Below are 15,836 nucleotides of genomic sequence, written 5' to 3' on the forward strand. Positions count from 1 at the left end.
ACAAGAGTGCAGCATTTATTTTTGTTCAGTGTTTATATGTTCAGTCGTGGTCAAACGTTTACATACACTTGTGAAAGACATAATGTCATGGCTGTCTTGAGTTTCCTATAATTTCTACGACTTTTGTTTTTTTGGGATAGAGGGATTGGAGCACAAACTTGTTTGTCACGAAAAACATTCATGAAGTTTGGTTCTTTAATTAATTTATTATGGGTCTACTGGAAATGTGACCAAATCTGATGTGTCAAAAGCATGCATACAGCAAAATACACTATCAATTTTGGTGATGTAACAAAAGTTACAATCAAATCAAAGTACCTTCATGGCATGGCCTCTTAACTTAATTTGAGTGATTATGATTGATGACACCTGTTTACTTCTTTTAGCCCATTTAAATATGGTTTATGTGATGCAGTCATTAGACTCGGTTACAAATGCGACAATGGGAAAGTCAACGGAACTAAACACAGATAAAAAAACAAAAAAACGAATCATTGACTTGAACAAGTCAGGTAAGTCACTTGGAGCCAGATAATTATTTGTAAGTATAAGGTGCATGGCACAGTTTTGTCACTGCCACAATCAGGAAGAAAACGCAAGCTATCACCTGCTGCTGAGAGAAAACTGGTCACCAAATATCAGGTCTGCAATGAATTGTAAGCTGCTGGAACACAGGTGTCAGTGTCCACAGTCAATAGTGTTTTGCATCTCCATGGGCTGAGAGGCTACCATGCAAGAAAGAAGCCCTTGCTCCATCACATAGACAAAGATTAGACCTTCTGGAGGAAAGTTCTGTGGACAGATGAAAGAAAAAATGAGCTGTTTGGCCACAATACCCAGCAACATGTTTGGAGGAGAAAAGGTGAGGCCTTTAATCCCAGGAACTCAATTTCTTCCGTCAAACATGGTGGAGGTAGCATTATGCTCTGGGCCTGTTTTGCAGCCAATGCAACTGGTGCTTTACAGAGAGTAAATGGGACAATGAAAAAGGAGGATTACCTCTAAATTCTTCAGGACAACCGAAAATCATCAGCCTGGAGGTTGGGTCTTGGGTGCAGTTGGGTGTTCCAACCGGACAATGACCCAAACACCTGTCAAAAGTGGTAAAGGAATAGCTAAATCAGGCTAGAATTAAGGTTTTAGAATAGCCTTCCCAAAATCCTGATTTAAACCCATTGAGAACATTGTGGACAGTGCTGAAGAAACAAGTCCATGTCAGAAAACCAACAAATTTAGCTGAACTGCACCAATTTTGTCAGGAGGAGTGGTCAAAAATTTAACCAGAAGCTTGCCAGAAGCTGGTGGATGGCTACCAAAAGTGCCATATTGCAGTGAAACTTGCCAAGGGACATGTAACCAAATATTAACTTTGCTGTAAGTATACTTTTGACCCAGCAGATTTGGTCACATTTTCAGTAGACCCATAATGAATTCATAAAAAAACCAAACTTCATGGATGTTTTTGAAAAGCATTTATGTGCTTCAATCCACTGTGAAAATAAAAAAAACCCTGTGAAACACACACAAACAATAAAAGTGTACACACATGAATATTGGTATCGAAAACATGCCACATAAAAATCCACCAAAAATAATGTATTTGTTATATGTTTGTATTTATTTGTTGCCAAAACCTGTTTCAGTGCAAATATAACTTTTTCTACAATGTAAATTTTTTAGATACGAAATCTTATTGGTAGTATTTTGGCTTCTTATGTCTACCTCCTCCAAGGCTATTTAAATTTAAAGGCCTACTGAAACCCACTACCACCGACCGCGCAGTCTGATGGGTTATATATCAATGATGAAATATTAACATTGCAACACATGCCAATACAGCCTTTCTAGTTTACTAAATTGCAATTTTAAATTTCCCGCGAAGTGTCGTGTTGAAAACGTCGCGGTATGATGACTCGTATGATGACGCGTGGGTTTGACGTCTCGGGTTGTAGCGGACATTATTTTCCAGCCCGATCCAAGCTACAAGTATTCTGCTTTAATCGCATAATTAAACAGTATTCTGGACATCTGTGTTGCTGAATCTTTTGCAATTTGTTCAATTAATAATGGAGAAGTCGAAGTAAAAAGATGGAGGTGGGAGCTTTTAGCCTTTAGCTACACAAACACAGCCGGTGTTTCCTTGTTTAAAATTCCCGAAGGCGAAGCTTTACTATGGATCAGAGCGGTCAAGCGAACATGGATCGCGACCAAATGTCAACCAGCCGTTTTTGGTGAGAAAATTGTGGTAATAAGTTTGCTCTTACCGGCGACATCAGCGGAGCTTCCAGCAGCGTGACTTGCCTCAGAGACACTGGGTCAACACACGTACCCGTGGCCACACCCCTCCGACTTTAGGTACTATCTAATCTCACTAAAACACTAACACAATGGGCAGATAAGGGATTTTCCAGAATTATCATAGTAAATGTGTGTAATAACATCTGCAATCTCCTTTTTTTTTTTGTAACTTTTTTTTTTTTTTCCGAGTCCTTTACTCTCAATATCCTCATCCATGAATCTTTCACCTTCGCTCAAATTAATGGGGAAATTGTCGCTTTCCCGGTCGGAATAGCTCTTGCTGCTGGAGGCTCACATTATAAACTGTTGTGATCCGATTCCCGGATCACATCTTTTGTCTATATTTGAGTCTTTTGTGTTTCTTGTTTATGGTTTGACTCTTCCAATTCTTAGTTAGTGCACTTCCTAGTTTGTATTCGTCACCATAGCGACTTCATTTGTTCCACCTGCACTGACGCCCGGCGCACACCTGTCTTTGATTACCATTTCTGTATTCATACCTGCCTCCTCCCTTTGTTCGGTCTGAGTTCTTCACTTGCTTTATGCAACACGCACGTTCGCTGATCTGGTCCTGTTTTTGGCTTGCTAAGTTCCGCCTTAGCTTTTGGGCGCTCGACGCGTGCCATTTTGGACTTTTACCTCAGTGCTAGTGTTAGCCTAGCTCCCCGGCTTTCTTTTGTCTTTGCATCAGTGTTCTCTTATCATTTTATATATTAAATCCAGCTCCTACCTGCTAACTTGCTTGTCTGGTCCAGTGCATCTTGAGTTGACATCCCCACGCATCACAATGTGTTCCGAACGTGACAATAAACAATGTGAGGATGTGAGGAGCCCTACAACCAGTGACGTCACGCGCACATCGTCTGCTACTTCCGGTAAAAGCAAGGCTTTTTTATTAGCGACCTAAAGTTGCGAACTTTATCGCCGATGTTCTCTACTAAATCCTTTCAGCAAAAATATGGCAATATCGCGAAATGATCAAGTATGACACATAGAATTTGTCTATCTGTGTTGGCCCAGCGATGAGGTGGCGACTTGTCCAGGGTGTACCCCGCCTTCCGCCCGATTGTAGCTGAGATAGGCGCCAGCACCCCCCGCGACCCCGAAAGGGAATAAGCGGTAGTAAATGGATGGATGGATGGACACATAGAATGGACCTGCTATCCCCGTTTAAATAAAAAAATCTAATTTCAGTATAGGTCTTTAATAAGCCCCAATGTTTTCTTACTGGCTTATTTTGTGTTCCTCCCCTTCCTGAGTGCTGCTGCATCATCTGCTGGTGCTGATGCTGCTGATGTCATCAGCGACCCTTTGCATTTCCCCCCCGCTTTTAGACTGACAGGCGGAGTCGATGGAACGTCGTCGTGTTCACCCGCTCCCATTCTCCTCCCCCTCTTCCTCTTCATCCCACTACCGTCTCTAGTTTCTCGAGTAATTGACAGCGGAGTAACGACCTCCTTCCATCCTTCCCTCCATCTCTCCTTCCCCAGGCGCGATTGTGCACACGTCCCGGGAAGGGAGGCTGTCGGCAGGCGGACTAAACATTGGTAAAACGGCGAACGGCAGCGGACCTTGGTGCTGGTTTCAATCGAGGTAAATCGACTTGTTTCCCCCCCAGTGTTATATTAGTTAAAGTTATTTGTTGTATTTAAGGTGAATCTATTTTGCGTGACGATGTCTGCCGAGGCCTTGTGTGGATGTGAAGACGTCAATGGTTGCTGCGTCAGAGCGTATGTTGTCCCTTTTTGCTTTTGAAAGATCAAATACATATCGGCTAAATGTGTGCCTTAAACATTATATTTTTGTCCCTGGCACGTTTTTAATGCTTACCAAGCATTGCCAGGCGGACACATGCATTATTATTATTATGGATGATTTGGCTGTGTTTACGCGGCCTGGTTTTGAGGTGCGGCAAGATGGAGAGGCAGTGCATCTAGAACAAGCTGTAAATGTCACCCTAGCCCTATTCTGCGCAGATAATGTGATAAGTGTATACATTTTTAGCATATAGAGCATGTAGTGCTTTAACGTTACTATTATTATTTTTTATAACTAAATACCACTTCAGAAAACACTTGGCTCCACCATCCATCCATCCATCCACCCATCCATTTTATACCGCTTATTCCCTTTTGGGGTCGCTGGCGCCTATCTCAGCTACAATTGGGCGGAAGGCGGTGTACACCCTGGACAAGTCGCCAACTCATCGCAGTGCCAACACAGATATACAGACAACATTCACACACTAGGGCCAATTTTTAGTGTTGCCAATCAACCTATCCCCAGGTGCATGTCTTTGGAAGTGGGAGGAACCAACATTAAACGGACATAGCCGAACCGGCCATTTATTGAACCGGATATCCAGTCATATCGGTGTATTTTTATTTTTTATTTTATTGTCCTGTCCATCTTCTCAGGCAAATCATATTGTTGGTGTACACATGCCCATATCGGCTATACAAATTTACTTTACAAAAGAGAAATGTGGGATGCTTTTCTTGTTGCCTTATTTTTATTAAATTGATTTGTATTATTATTTGGTGCAGCCAGCCGGAGCAGGAGGGGATAAAAAAAAGAAAGAGGGTGGTATAGCTCGGTTGGTAGAGCGGCCGTGTCAGCAACTTGAGGGTTGCAGGTTCGATCCCCGCTTCAGCCACCCTAGTCACTGCCGTTGTGTCCTTGGGCAAGACACTTTACCCACCTGCTCCCAGTGCCACCCACACTGGTTTAAATGGAACTTAGATATTGGGTTTCACTATGTAAAGTGCTTTGAGTCACTAGAGAAAAAGCGCTATATAAATATAATTCACTTCACAAATTGTGGGGACAACAGGGGGATAAGACAGAGAGACGACAACAAAAACAACAACAAACACAACATCAGCAAATAGGATATGTACAAATATGGTGGTAAAAGTGATAGCAAAGAAGCAGTTAATGAAACAAATTGGTAGGACGAAGACGGGTGGAAGGAGACGGCACAACAGTGGAAGTCCAACTCAATATTTATTGAGTAATTAATGATTACGTGGGATGTGTATGCTACTATGTGTTTGAGTGTGAACTATGTGCTGGAATTAACATATGGAAATACCGTAAGGAATGTTGTCGTGCGTGTTGGATGGTGGCGTCCAAAACCAGAGGGAGAAGGCAAAAGCAATCCGGTGTCCGAGCGTGGTCGTGGGGCAGGAGAGAGCGTCCAAAGTCCAGGCAATGTGTCGGGGATCCAGGAGAGCAAATCAGGGTTCCAGAGAGGATGGCAGCAGGAATGGAGACAGGGGCTGTGGAAGGAAGGAGAGACGAAGGAGATCACAAACAAGGCAGGAGGAAAACGAGCACAGGAATAAATCGCTGGTGAGAGTCAGATACGTGAGGCTTACTGCAAGCAATAGCAACGTTCCAACGACGAGGGTTCAGCGGCGGGAATCTTTATTCTGTCGTCCGTAATCACTGCCAGGTGTCTTGATTGGTGATCGTCTCCAGCTGTGTGTGTGAGCGGTCCGCGCTGCGCGCGAGGGGGCGTGTCCGGATGTGGCGCGTGTGGACGCACTCAGAGTGGAGCCGCCGAGTGCTCCCGCAGATGAAGGCAGGGAAGACTGAGCGTCTGTCATAACACAAATAATAATACAGAAATAACTTTGACACATTATTACACTACAAATGGAGCAATACAAATACCATCAAACCATACTTGTTACTTTCCCAAAAAATCTTAATAAATGTAGTAATAAATTACTTGGGAAAGTAGTTAATACGTTTTTTTTGTTTTTAAACTTTCATATATCTGGTATATGCAGTTGAGAGATGTTTCATGAGAGAAGAGCGCATGAGTGTGTGCCTTTAAAACAGGGGCGCTCACACTTTTTCTGCAGGCGAGCTACTTTTCAATTGACCAAGTCGAGGAGATCTACCTCATTCCTATTTACAATTTATATTTATTTATTTATGAAAGAGACATTTTTGTTAACAAGTTAATGGTGTTTAATGATAATACAAGCATGTTTAACACACATAGATTCCTTTCTTTCATGAAGACAAGAATATAAGTTGGTGTATTTGATTCTGATGACTTGCATTGATTGGAATTAGACAGTGGTGCTGATAACGTCCGCATTTTCAAATGGAGGAAAAAAAAAGTCCTCCTTTCTGTCCAATACCACATGAAAGTGGTTGGATTTGGCATCTCATTTGTCCAACTTGCATACTCGTTTTTAAACACTTTGTTATGAGAGTAGCATTTGTGTGTGGCCCTTTAATGTCTGGCAGCAGGTGAGTGACGTCAGTGAGTGTGCGGGTGGGCAAGCAAGTGAGAAAGCGGTCGCTGAGGGCGGGGGAGAAACACATTGGCATCAAACTCCGTAGCTTGCTAGCTTTCTGAGACTCTTATTTTGTTAGCACAGGCAGGATGAAACAGGTCTTTTATGGTGAAGACAGGAACTGTGCAGTCGGTCTTTAGAGTTTTGACAGTAGGTACGGAGTCTCTAGAAATAAAATGTGTTTCTCTGCGTCCGCCCTGTTAGTGATTTTTTTCTTAAATATGAGCTCGCAGCAGCCAGCGTCATCTCACAAGATCCTCCGGTGCCGAGAATGTCAAACAACTGACGAAAGTGAAGTCTTGGTATGATTGATGATTGCTCATTTTTATGTACATTTTTTAATGCCTGGCTTGAGATCGACTGACACACCCTCCGAGATCGACCAGTCGATCGCGATCGACGTAATGCCCACCCCTGCTTTAAAAAGTGGTGCCTGTTGCCAAGTGTATGATGTCAGCGAGGGCGCAGTCATTGGCTGTTTTAATGAACTCAGCATTGATAATCTGCGGACTGGAAGGAGGTTGTTGATGACAACGCCTGCGGACTGTTTTCACTGGTAATTAATTAAATGCTAAATTAATTGAATGTGCGTCAATAGCGATGTCTCTGCTTTTCCACAAACGGGGTATTGTAGGATAATATTTGTTGATGACTATCACTATTAAATGTTCAATATTCTCACTTTCTTGAATGTTCATTATTCCCACGGTGTAGTAATAGTACCGTGCATGCGCGTGCAAAGCTGTCTTGTACACATCAAAAGTAGCGGTACATCAAACATGTTGGTAACGGGGTTGTAACGTACATAATAGTGATTAATTAGATCCCTTGTTATTAGAAAACCCTAACGGCTGTTATTATCCATCCATCCATTTTCTACCGCTTATTCCCTTTTGGGGTCGCGGGGGGCACTGGCGCCTATCTCAGCTACAATCGGGCGGAAGGCGGGGTACACCCTGGACAAGTCGCCCTCTCATCGCAGGGCCAACACAGATAGACAGACAACATTCACACTCACATTCACACACTAGGGCCAATTTAGTTTTGCCAATCAACCTATCCCCAGGTGCATGTCTTTGGAAGTAGGAGGAAGCCGGAGTACCCGGAGGGAACCCACGCATTTACGGGGAGAACATGCAAACTCCACACAGAAAGATCCCGAGCCTGGGATTGAACCCAAGACTGCATGACCTTCGTATTGTGAGGCAGACGCACTAACTCCTCTCCCACCGTGAAGCCCGGCTGTTATTATGTAGCGCCAATTTTCCCCCACAATGCCGATTAATATCGAATGATTTTTCACTGCCAAAATGTAAAGAATGCCTTTTAATACTGATTACAAATGCCTATATTTTTTCTGACTGACACAGTATTAATTTCAGGCTCCATTATGTTTCTCCATAAACAATGTAGAGCCGCTCCTTTAGGCTAAAACTCATAGCAAATAAACTTAATTTCTTAGTACCTTTAGTATATTACCAACATTAAAACATGGTAGCGAAATAGGTATAATTAATTAATAAAAACAAGGCACAGGTCTTATTTAACAAGTATATTTGATATTTTTGGCAACTGTAACATTACACACAGTTGAACAGTAACACAATGTTTGACTAAGTGATTATTTGGCGTACCATTAGATAGAGCCTCTGTACCACAGTTTGAGAATCACTGATATAGGGGATCACATCACTGCTAAAATCCCCATGCGTCACCTCTTTTGACATTATAAGCAACAATGTTAATATTTTTTCTTCAAACAAGGTTGAGAAATGCACAATTAAAAAATTAAGAAAGCAGCCACATGGATGGTCTTTTATTTTGTAAGTCAGTACACAATTGGAAAGATCGAAACTAACAATAATGATATGCTACTCATTTATTCACTCAAACTTGGCAAATAATATTATCATCGTAATGTACGTCAAGTAAATCAATCAACAGGAAATTTTAGCAGTACTTAGCTGCATCGACAAACAGTAAAGCAAAAACATTTGACATTGACAGTCATTTGTTATGAGGTTACAGTACATATCACTGTGAAATAATACTGTCAAATACTGTAAAATCCTGGTCAATTTTGTCCCTTTTGTCTGCTGGGCTCCTTCAAAACATAATGACTACATAGAACCCAGCCTAATTAGATTAAACACAGATATTAGCATATTATAATGTCAAAATGTCATGTTAAAAAAAATCTCATCTCTTATTCTCATTATGTGACTCACAACTTACAGAATTATTTATTCAAGAGAACGTTGATATTTTTTAATTTACCATTCATTACTGTTTTTGTTTTTTTGTTTGTTTCTGCTAAGGATTGACCATGGGAAGTGAACAAACACGTTTTAGCAATTTCTATGAAAAGTAAAAGGGTTAGCATTGAATAAACTCTGCTTCTCACTCCTTTTCGGACATTTTGTAATGTGCAATTGGGAGTAAGTGATGTACTGTATTGTAACTGTCTGCATGTTGAAAATTAAGTAATACCATACTGTACCATACCAAATATACCATCTGGATCAGATGTGGGTTAAACTGCTAATATGTTTAAACGTGTGTTTTTGGAATATGAACGCAAAACAAATCTGAAATAAGATCACATTTACTGCATTTTTGTCTGTAAGGTTCCTACATTACATAACAATAACTAAATGGAACCCAGTCTAATGAAATGTTAGCATGGTACTGTATTTCTATTGTCACATAACAAAGCTACTGTTGCCAAATACAGTGTTTCTCACACATTTATTTATTTGTGGTGGACCGCCACAGATATATTTTGCGATACCTATTTGCCAAAGCGCCTAAACACATTATAAAGGGACTATTTTGTCTTTGAAACTCTTCTTTTTAACACACCGTACGTACCTTGTCTGCCAGAAAATAAGACAGCAGGAGATATCAGCGTTGCCAACTTCAGCACGTAATCAGAACCTAGTCTAGTCTTTTTATTTTTCAAAAGATGGACCAGTGACAAATCTAGTGACTTTTTCTGGTCGTATTGGACAAATTTGGAGACTCTAACATAACATAACATGACATATAACATAACATAACACAACACAACACAACACAACACAACACACAACACAACACAACACAACATAACATAGCATAACACAGTGGTTCTAATCTGAACCTTTTTTCAGTGATGTACCTCCGGTGAACATTTTTTTAATTCAAATACCCCCTTTTTAGAGCAAAGCAATTTTGGTTGAAAAAAAGAGATAAAGAAGTAAAATAAAGCACTATGTCATCAGTTTCTGATTTATTAAATTGTATAACCGTGCAAAATATTGCTCTTTTGTAGTGGTCTTTCTTGAACTATTTGGAAAAAAAGATATAACAAACAGCCCTGCGATGAGGTGGCGACTTGTCCAGGGTGTACCCCGCCTTCCGCCCAATTGTAGCTGAGATAGGCGCCTGCGCTCCCCGCGACCCCGAAAGGGAATAAGCGGTAGAAAATGGATGGATGGATGGATATAACAAACACTAAAAACTTGTTGAAAAATAAACAAGTGATTCAATTATAAATAAAGATTTCTACACAGAAAAGCAATCATCAACTTAAAGTGCCCTCTTTGGGGATTGTAATAGAGATCCATCTGGATTCATGAACTTAATTCTAAACATTTCTTCACAAGAAAATAAATCTTTAACATCAATATTTATGGAACATGTCCACAAAAAATCTAGCCGTCAACACTGTTGTATTTTTTTCCCCCACAGTTTATGAACTTACATTCATATTTTGTTGAAGTATTATTCAAAAAATATATTTATAAAGGATTTTTGAATTGTTGTTATTTTTAGAATATTTAAAAAAAATTCTCACGTACCCCTTGGCATACCTTCAAGTACCCCCAGGGGTACGCGTACCCCCGTTTGAGGACCACTGACATAACATAACATAACAACAAACACCGCGTCATGGCAGACTATGCATATTAGAGTAGACAATGGCGTCGTCTATCCCCGCTGCTGGCTCCCCACTACCACTGATAGTTTGCAGTCCCTGGGGAAACATTGAAATATGCAATTGCTGTACAAAAAATGTTCAAAATAGGTAGGATTGCAAAGTGGTGGAAAGTTTGCGGTAAATTTCCGGAAACTTTCCGGAAATTTACCACCGGAAGTTAAGCTTGAGAAGTTTGGAAATATTGACCATTTTTTGATTATTCAAAGTTGGACACCATCCATTGGAATTAATGGGAATTAATGGGGAAATACAATTTTATATATTATTGGGCACTTGTCTATTTGCTGCTGCATCTTTGTGGCATTTTTGTCGTAGCTCTTTGCACAGTATTTGCAAATGTACACAGCCTTTCCGCCTACATTGGTTGGGGTGAAATGTTTCCACACATCAGATGGTGTACGTGGCATTATTCTCTTTGTATATATGTATTCTTTTAAAACACTAATGCCATGCCACACACAGATAGAAATAGTCAGCTAAACAATTGGAGTAGTCTTTAAAATATTTTACTGATAGACAAATGAATAGAAATAGGCTAGATGAATAAATGAACACTCAATCAGCATGCTAAATCAAACTGTAACCTACATTCTTGTATGAAAACAGAATGGCTAGCAGAACAGAATGCAGAGGTAACGACACATTTTGATGTGGTATTTGCTAGTTGAACTTTGCAGATCACAAAAAAGGTAAATTCGGTTCGCTAATGTTGTTAGCATAAATGAATCGGATTTAACATACAGAAAATTATCATCACGGCTAATGGATAAATAGTTTCGGTTCATTATGAGACTGTGGTGGTACATAAACCTAGCTAGCTAGAGATATTGGCTCCAACATCATTTAACAAGTACAGGAACAGCTTGCGAGCTTGAGTGGAAGTTTGCTGGAGTAGTCTACAGTCATATAGTAACAAGCAATTACACCTCTATTAAACTTAAATACCAAAGATCAAATATGTTTATCCCAGTAATACCATCAAAACTTATCTGACTGGATGAAGTCCTTGTGCAATCCTGTGCAATCTACTAATAAAGTTTCAATTAATCAATCAATCAAAAAAAGGACTCAAATAGTGTGGCCTCAATAGCCCTGCTGTAGTGTGTAACATGCTGGGAATTATCTGTGCATGTGATGGAAGAATGCACTGCACATGTGACCGAGGAATGCACAGTGAAGGATTGAATTTAAACTGAATTTGCATTAAATCAGGTTGTTTGGCTAAAAATCATGCTGCAGGATCTAGCATGTTGCATTCAATGTTTATTCTCATTAATTCCCGTTAATCCCCATATATTCCCGTTTATTACCATGGAAATGTTCCAACTTTGAATATTCCCGGAATTTTGCAACCCATTTTTTAGAGACCTCATTAAATAAATTCGTGTTACAGCCTTCATACACTATATTTTAAATAAATGGGTTGTACTTGTATAGCGCTTTTCTACCTTCAAGGTACTCAAGGCGCTTTGACACTACTTCCACATTTACCCATTTACACACACATTCACACACTGATGGAGGGAGCTGCCATGCAAGGCGCCAACCAGCACACATCAGGAGCAAGGGTGAAGTGTCTTGCTCAGGACACAACGGACGTGACGAGGTTGGTACTAGGTGGGAATTGAACCAGGGACGCTCGGGTTGCGCACGGCCACTCTCCCCACTGCGCCACGCCGTCCTAATTTTAATATATATACAGCTAATATATTTACCACCTTGATCAATATTGATTATTTGTTATTATAACAACATTAATGTTTCCCTTCTGCTTGATGGCACATTAATGGTTATTGGTTATTCTCCTCATCTACCTGTGTAGGTGCTTCTGGCGTTAGCCGTGTGTGTTTAGCCGCACGGATCTTCAGTGCCGCCGCCCACTTCCGCAGCCACCTGAAATATGGCTGCGGCTTCGGTGAAAGTGGCGGTGAGGGTGAGACCCTTCAACTCCAGGGAGATGGCCAAGGACAGCAAATGCATCATTCAAATGTCAGGAAACACAACAAGTGAGTGTGACTTGTGAATTGTAATGTTGACAACCTGACATTATTGTACTCTATATGTAGTGGGGGTGTACAGTTTTTCTCTCCATTTATTTGTTGTATAATTTTACGAAAGTTGTACTTTGTTGATACCCACATTAGCGTAGCATTTGATTTATTCATCTGTAATACAGTTCAGCCCTGCAGCAACTACAGAGCTGGCACGGAGGCACGCACACACTGGCCAAGCAAACAAAAGCTTTAGTCAAAGTCACCATCATAGCTCTTTTCTCTCATCACTGTAGAGACCCACAAGGCTGCATTGTTCTAGTAGAAGACCGTGGTCAGCTAATAGGAAGGGTGCCTTTCACAACATTGTGCTTGTTATTAAATGACCTAGTTTTAGCCAAAGATGTAAACCTAGGCTTATTAGCTTGCCATTATTGCATCTGGTTATGATTGTGTGCAAGTAAACTTAGATATACTGTAAAGTAGTCAGTGTATAGCAGTATAGATATACAGTCCTTCTGAAATCAAGGCAACACACAGCCATTGTAGCCTTGATAGCTGGCAACACAAGTGGGTACATCTCAAAGTAAGCCCCAGACCATGCTTGATGTCCAAATTGTGTCCAAAGTGTCAATATTTTGTGTGAGTGGCCCAGTCTACCAAGGTTGGGGATCAAAACGCAGCTCCAGTGTCTGCAGCACTCGTGTATCCCCAGATCTTTATGCTACCATACCATGCTTTGAACCAAATTGTGTCCAAAATGTCAATATTTTGTGTAAGTGACCCCGTTTCTTATCGTTGGGGATCAGAAAGGCAACTCCCATGTCTGCAGTACTTACAGTATGTATCCCCAGACAATAATGCTGCCATACCATGCTTGATGTCCAAATGTTGTCCAAAATGTCTATATTTTGTTAAAGCAACCCAGTTCACCACGGTTGGGGATCAGAACCACTGTTCCAATGTCTGCAGCACTCATACATCCCCAAACAATATTTCTACCATACCATGCTTGATGTCCAAATTATGTCCAAAATTTCAATATGCTGTGTAAGCAACCTAGTTTCCCAATCAGAGCGGCTGAGAATCCCAGCTCCCTAACTCATGCATCCCCAGACCATGCTTCATGTCCACATTGTGCCCAAAATGCCAATATTTTGTGCAAGCGACCCAGTTTCCCAAGGGGTGAGATCAGAACTGCAGCTCCCAAGAGTCGGCAGCGCTCATGCACCCTCAGACCATAATGCTACCATACCATACTGGATGCCCAAATTGTGTCCAAAGTGTCAATACTTTGTGTCAGAGACTTTGTTTGCCTCGAGAGGGAATCGGAACTGTAGCTCATCAGTGTCTTCAGCCCTTATGCATCCCTAGACTATTATGTCTGTGTGTTTCAGGATAGATTTTAAAGTTATTTTTATGGTTTATAAATGTTTTTTTTACTATTGGGCCTTCCTATCCTTTATATATGCTTTTACTCTATGAACCTTTGCGGATGTTCGTCTCCTAATTATTCCAAAAGTCAGGACACAAAGTCACAGGAAGTCATCTTTCCACTATTATGCTATTGAACAGCTTGCTGGAGGACTTCAGGGCTGCAAAGAACATTCATGTTTTTAAGAGCACGCTTAAAACTCACTCACCATTTTGATGTGGCTTTTATCTAATATTTATGAATTTTATTTAAATCATTTGAACTATACTCTTTATTTTATTGGTTATGCTAGGTTTTGCTAGATTGTATTTAGTTCTATTTATTAATTATATATTCACTGTATATATGTTTTTTTTAATCTTCATTATATTATCATTTTTATTTTATCTTTTATTCCAACTCATGGTTCTTACTATTTTCCATGTTTTGTTATTTTTACTTTGCTGCGTTCCTCAGAGGGAATCCTCCGAATGAGGGATTATCAGCCATGGCTGTGGGGATAGTGTTTCTTCACCTAGTTTCTCTGTAAATATAAGTTTGATTGTTTGATTGATTGTTTAGATACCATGCTTACAACCAAATTGCGTCCATAATGTCCATAATGCTCCCCAGTGTCGGCGGCACTCATGTATCCTCAGACCATAATGCTACCATACCATGCATGATGTCCAAAATATGTCCGTGTCAATGTTTTGTGTAAGCAATCCAGTTTAACAAAGTACGGGCTCAGAACTGCAGCTTCCAGGTGTGGGCAGCACACATGCAGCTCCAGACCACAATGCTACCATACCATGCTAGACTGTAGGCAAGACTACACTAAAGTACTGCAATATGGCTGCTACTGTAAAGTGAGGTGTGCACTCATTTTTCTGAGATACTGTATAAAACACAGGATGCCACAAATAGGGACCATTTGTGTTCTACACCTTATTAATAGAATCAAATGTGCTAATTTAAGCGTGGAAAAAAATAACATTATAGTAACCCTAAAAATGTTACAATTACATCACACATATTAAAAGAGATGTATTTTACTACTCACATTCTGTGTTCTATTTATTGCAGCAATCCTGAACCCCAAACAGCCGAAAGAAAACAAGAGTTTCAACTTTGACTACTCTTACTGGTCTCACACCACGGTCAGTGTCCACATACGGTCGCATGTGACAGTACAATGGCATATTATTTGTTTCAAAACACATTTTCTTTATTTCTGCAGCCAGAAGACATCAATTATGCATCGCAGATGCAGGTGTACAAGGACATCGGCGAGGAAATGCTGCTTCATGCTTTCGAGGGCTACAACGTGTGCATATTTGCATACGGACAGACCGGGGCGGGCAAAAGCTACACGATGATGGGGCGACAGGAGACGGACCAAGAGGGCATCATACCTCTGGTATTGTTATCAATATTGTTCAGTAATGTTCCAGTCAAAACACATTCACAAACAAACCAAAATGTTTTAAATCACTGTTTTGGTTCTTCAGCTCTGTGAGGACCTTTTTACCAAGATCAGTGACAGCAACAATGAGAACAGCATGTCTTACTCTGTTGAGGTGAGCACATGTCCAACTTTCTGCAAGAACATGGAATGACTTGTCGAATTTGTGCAGACCATTAAAGCTACATATCTAATAAAACTCTAAACAAAATATATGAAAAGTGCCACAAGTAATGTAACCATTTAATATAATTAATATATGGAATATATGGAACTGAAAACCTTCAACAGCATAGAGCACATTAGTCCGGAATTAGGTAAGGATTTAGTTCCAGATACAAATGGTTTCTTTCATTACAAGAATAATTGT

At 40.4% G+C, this 15,836-nt stretch overlaps 1 protein-coding gene across 22 annotated transcripts in view; it reads left to right on the top strand.

Moving 5' to 3' along the window:
- Positions 1-3,613: 3,613 nt before the first annotated feature.
- Positions 3,614-15,836, top strand: part of kif1ab (kinesin family member 1Ab) — a 59,759-nt gene continuing 47,536 nt past the window's right edge. For 13 of the 22 annotated variants that reach the window (XM_061920395.1, XM_061920400.1, XM_061920399.1 and 10 more), the window contains exons 1-5: positions 3,614-3,891; positions 12,419-12,602; positions 15,088-15,161; positions 15,242-15,421; positions 15,513-15,581. In XM_061920395.1, coding sequence (XP_061776379.1) covers positions 12,497-12,602; positions 15,088-15,161; positions 15,242-15,421; positions 15,513-15,581 — 429 coding nt within the window. In that variant the 5' untranslated portion in view covers positions 3,614-3,891; positions 12,419-12,496. Of the gene's footprint in view, positions 3,892-3,951; positions 4,029-12,418; positions 12,603-15,087; positions 15,162-15,241; positions 15,422-15,512; positions 15,582-15,836 lie in introns of all 22 variants that reach the window. The other 9 variants (XM_061920404.1, XM_061920410.1, XM_061920413.1 and 6 more) reach the window with 2 other exon arrangements.

Source organism: Nerophis ophidion, linkage group LG14, assembly GCF_033978795.1.
Source record: "Nerophis ophidion isolate RoL-2023_Sa linkage group LG14, RoL_Noph_v1.0, whole genome shotgun sequence".
NCBI lineage: Eukaryota > Metazoa > Chordata > Actinopteri > Syngnathiformes > Syngnathidae > Nerophis > Nerophis ophidion.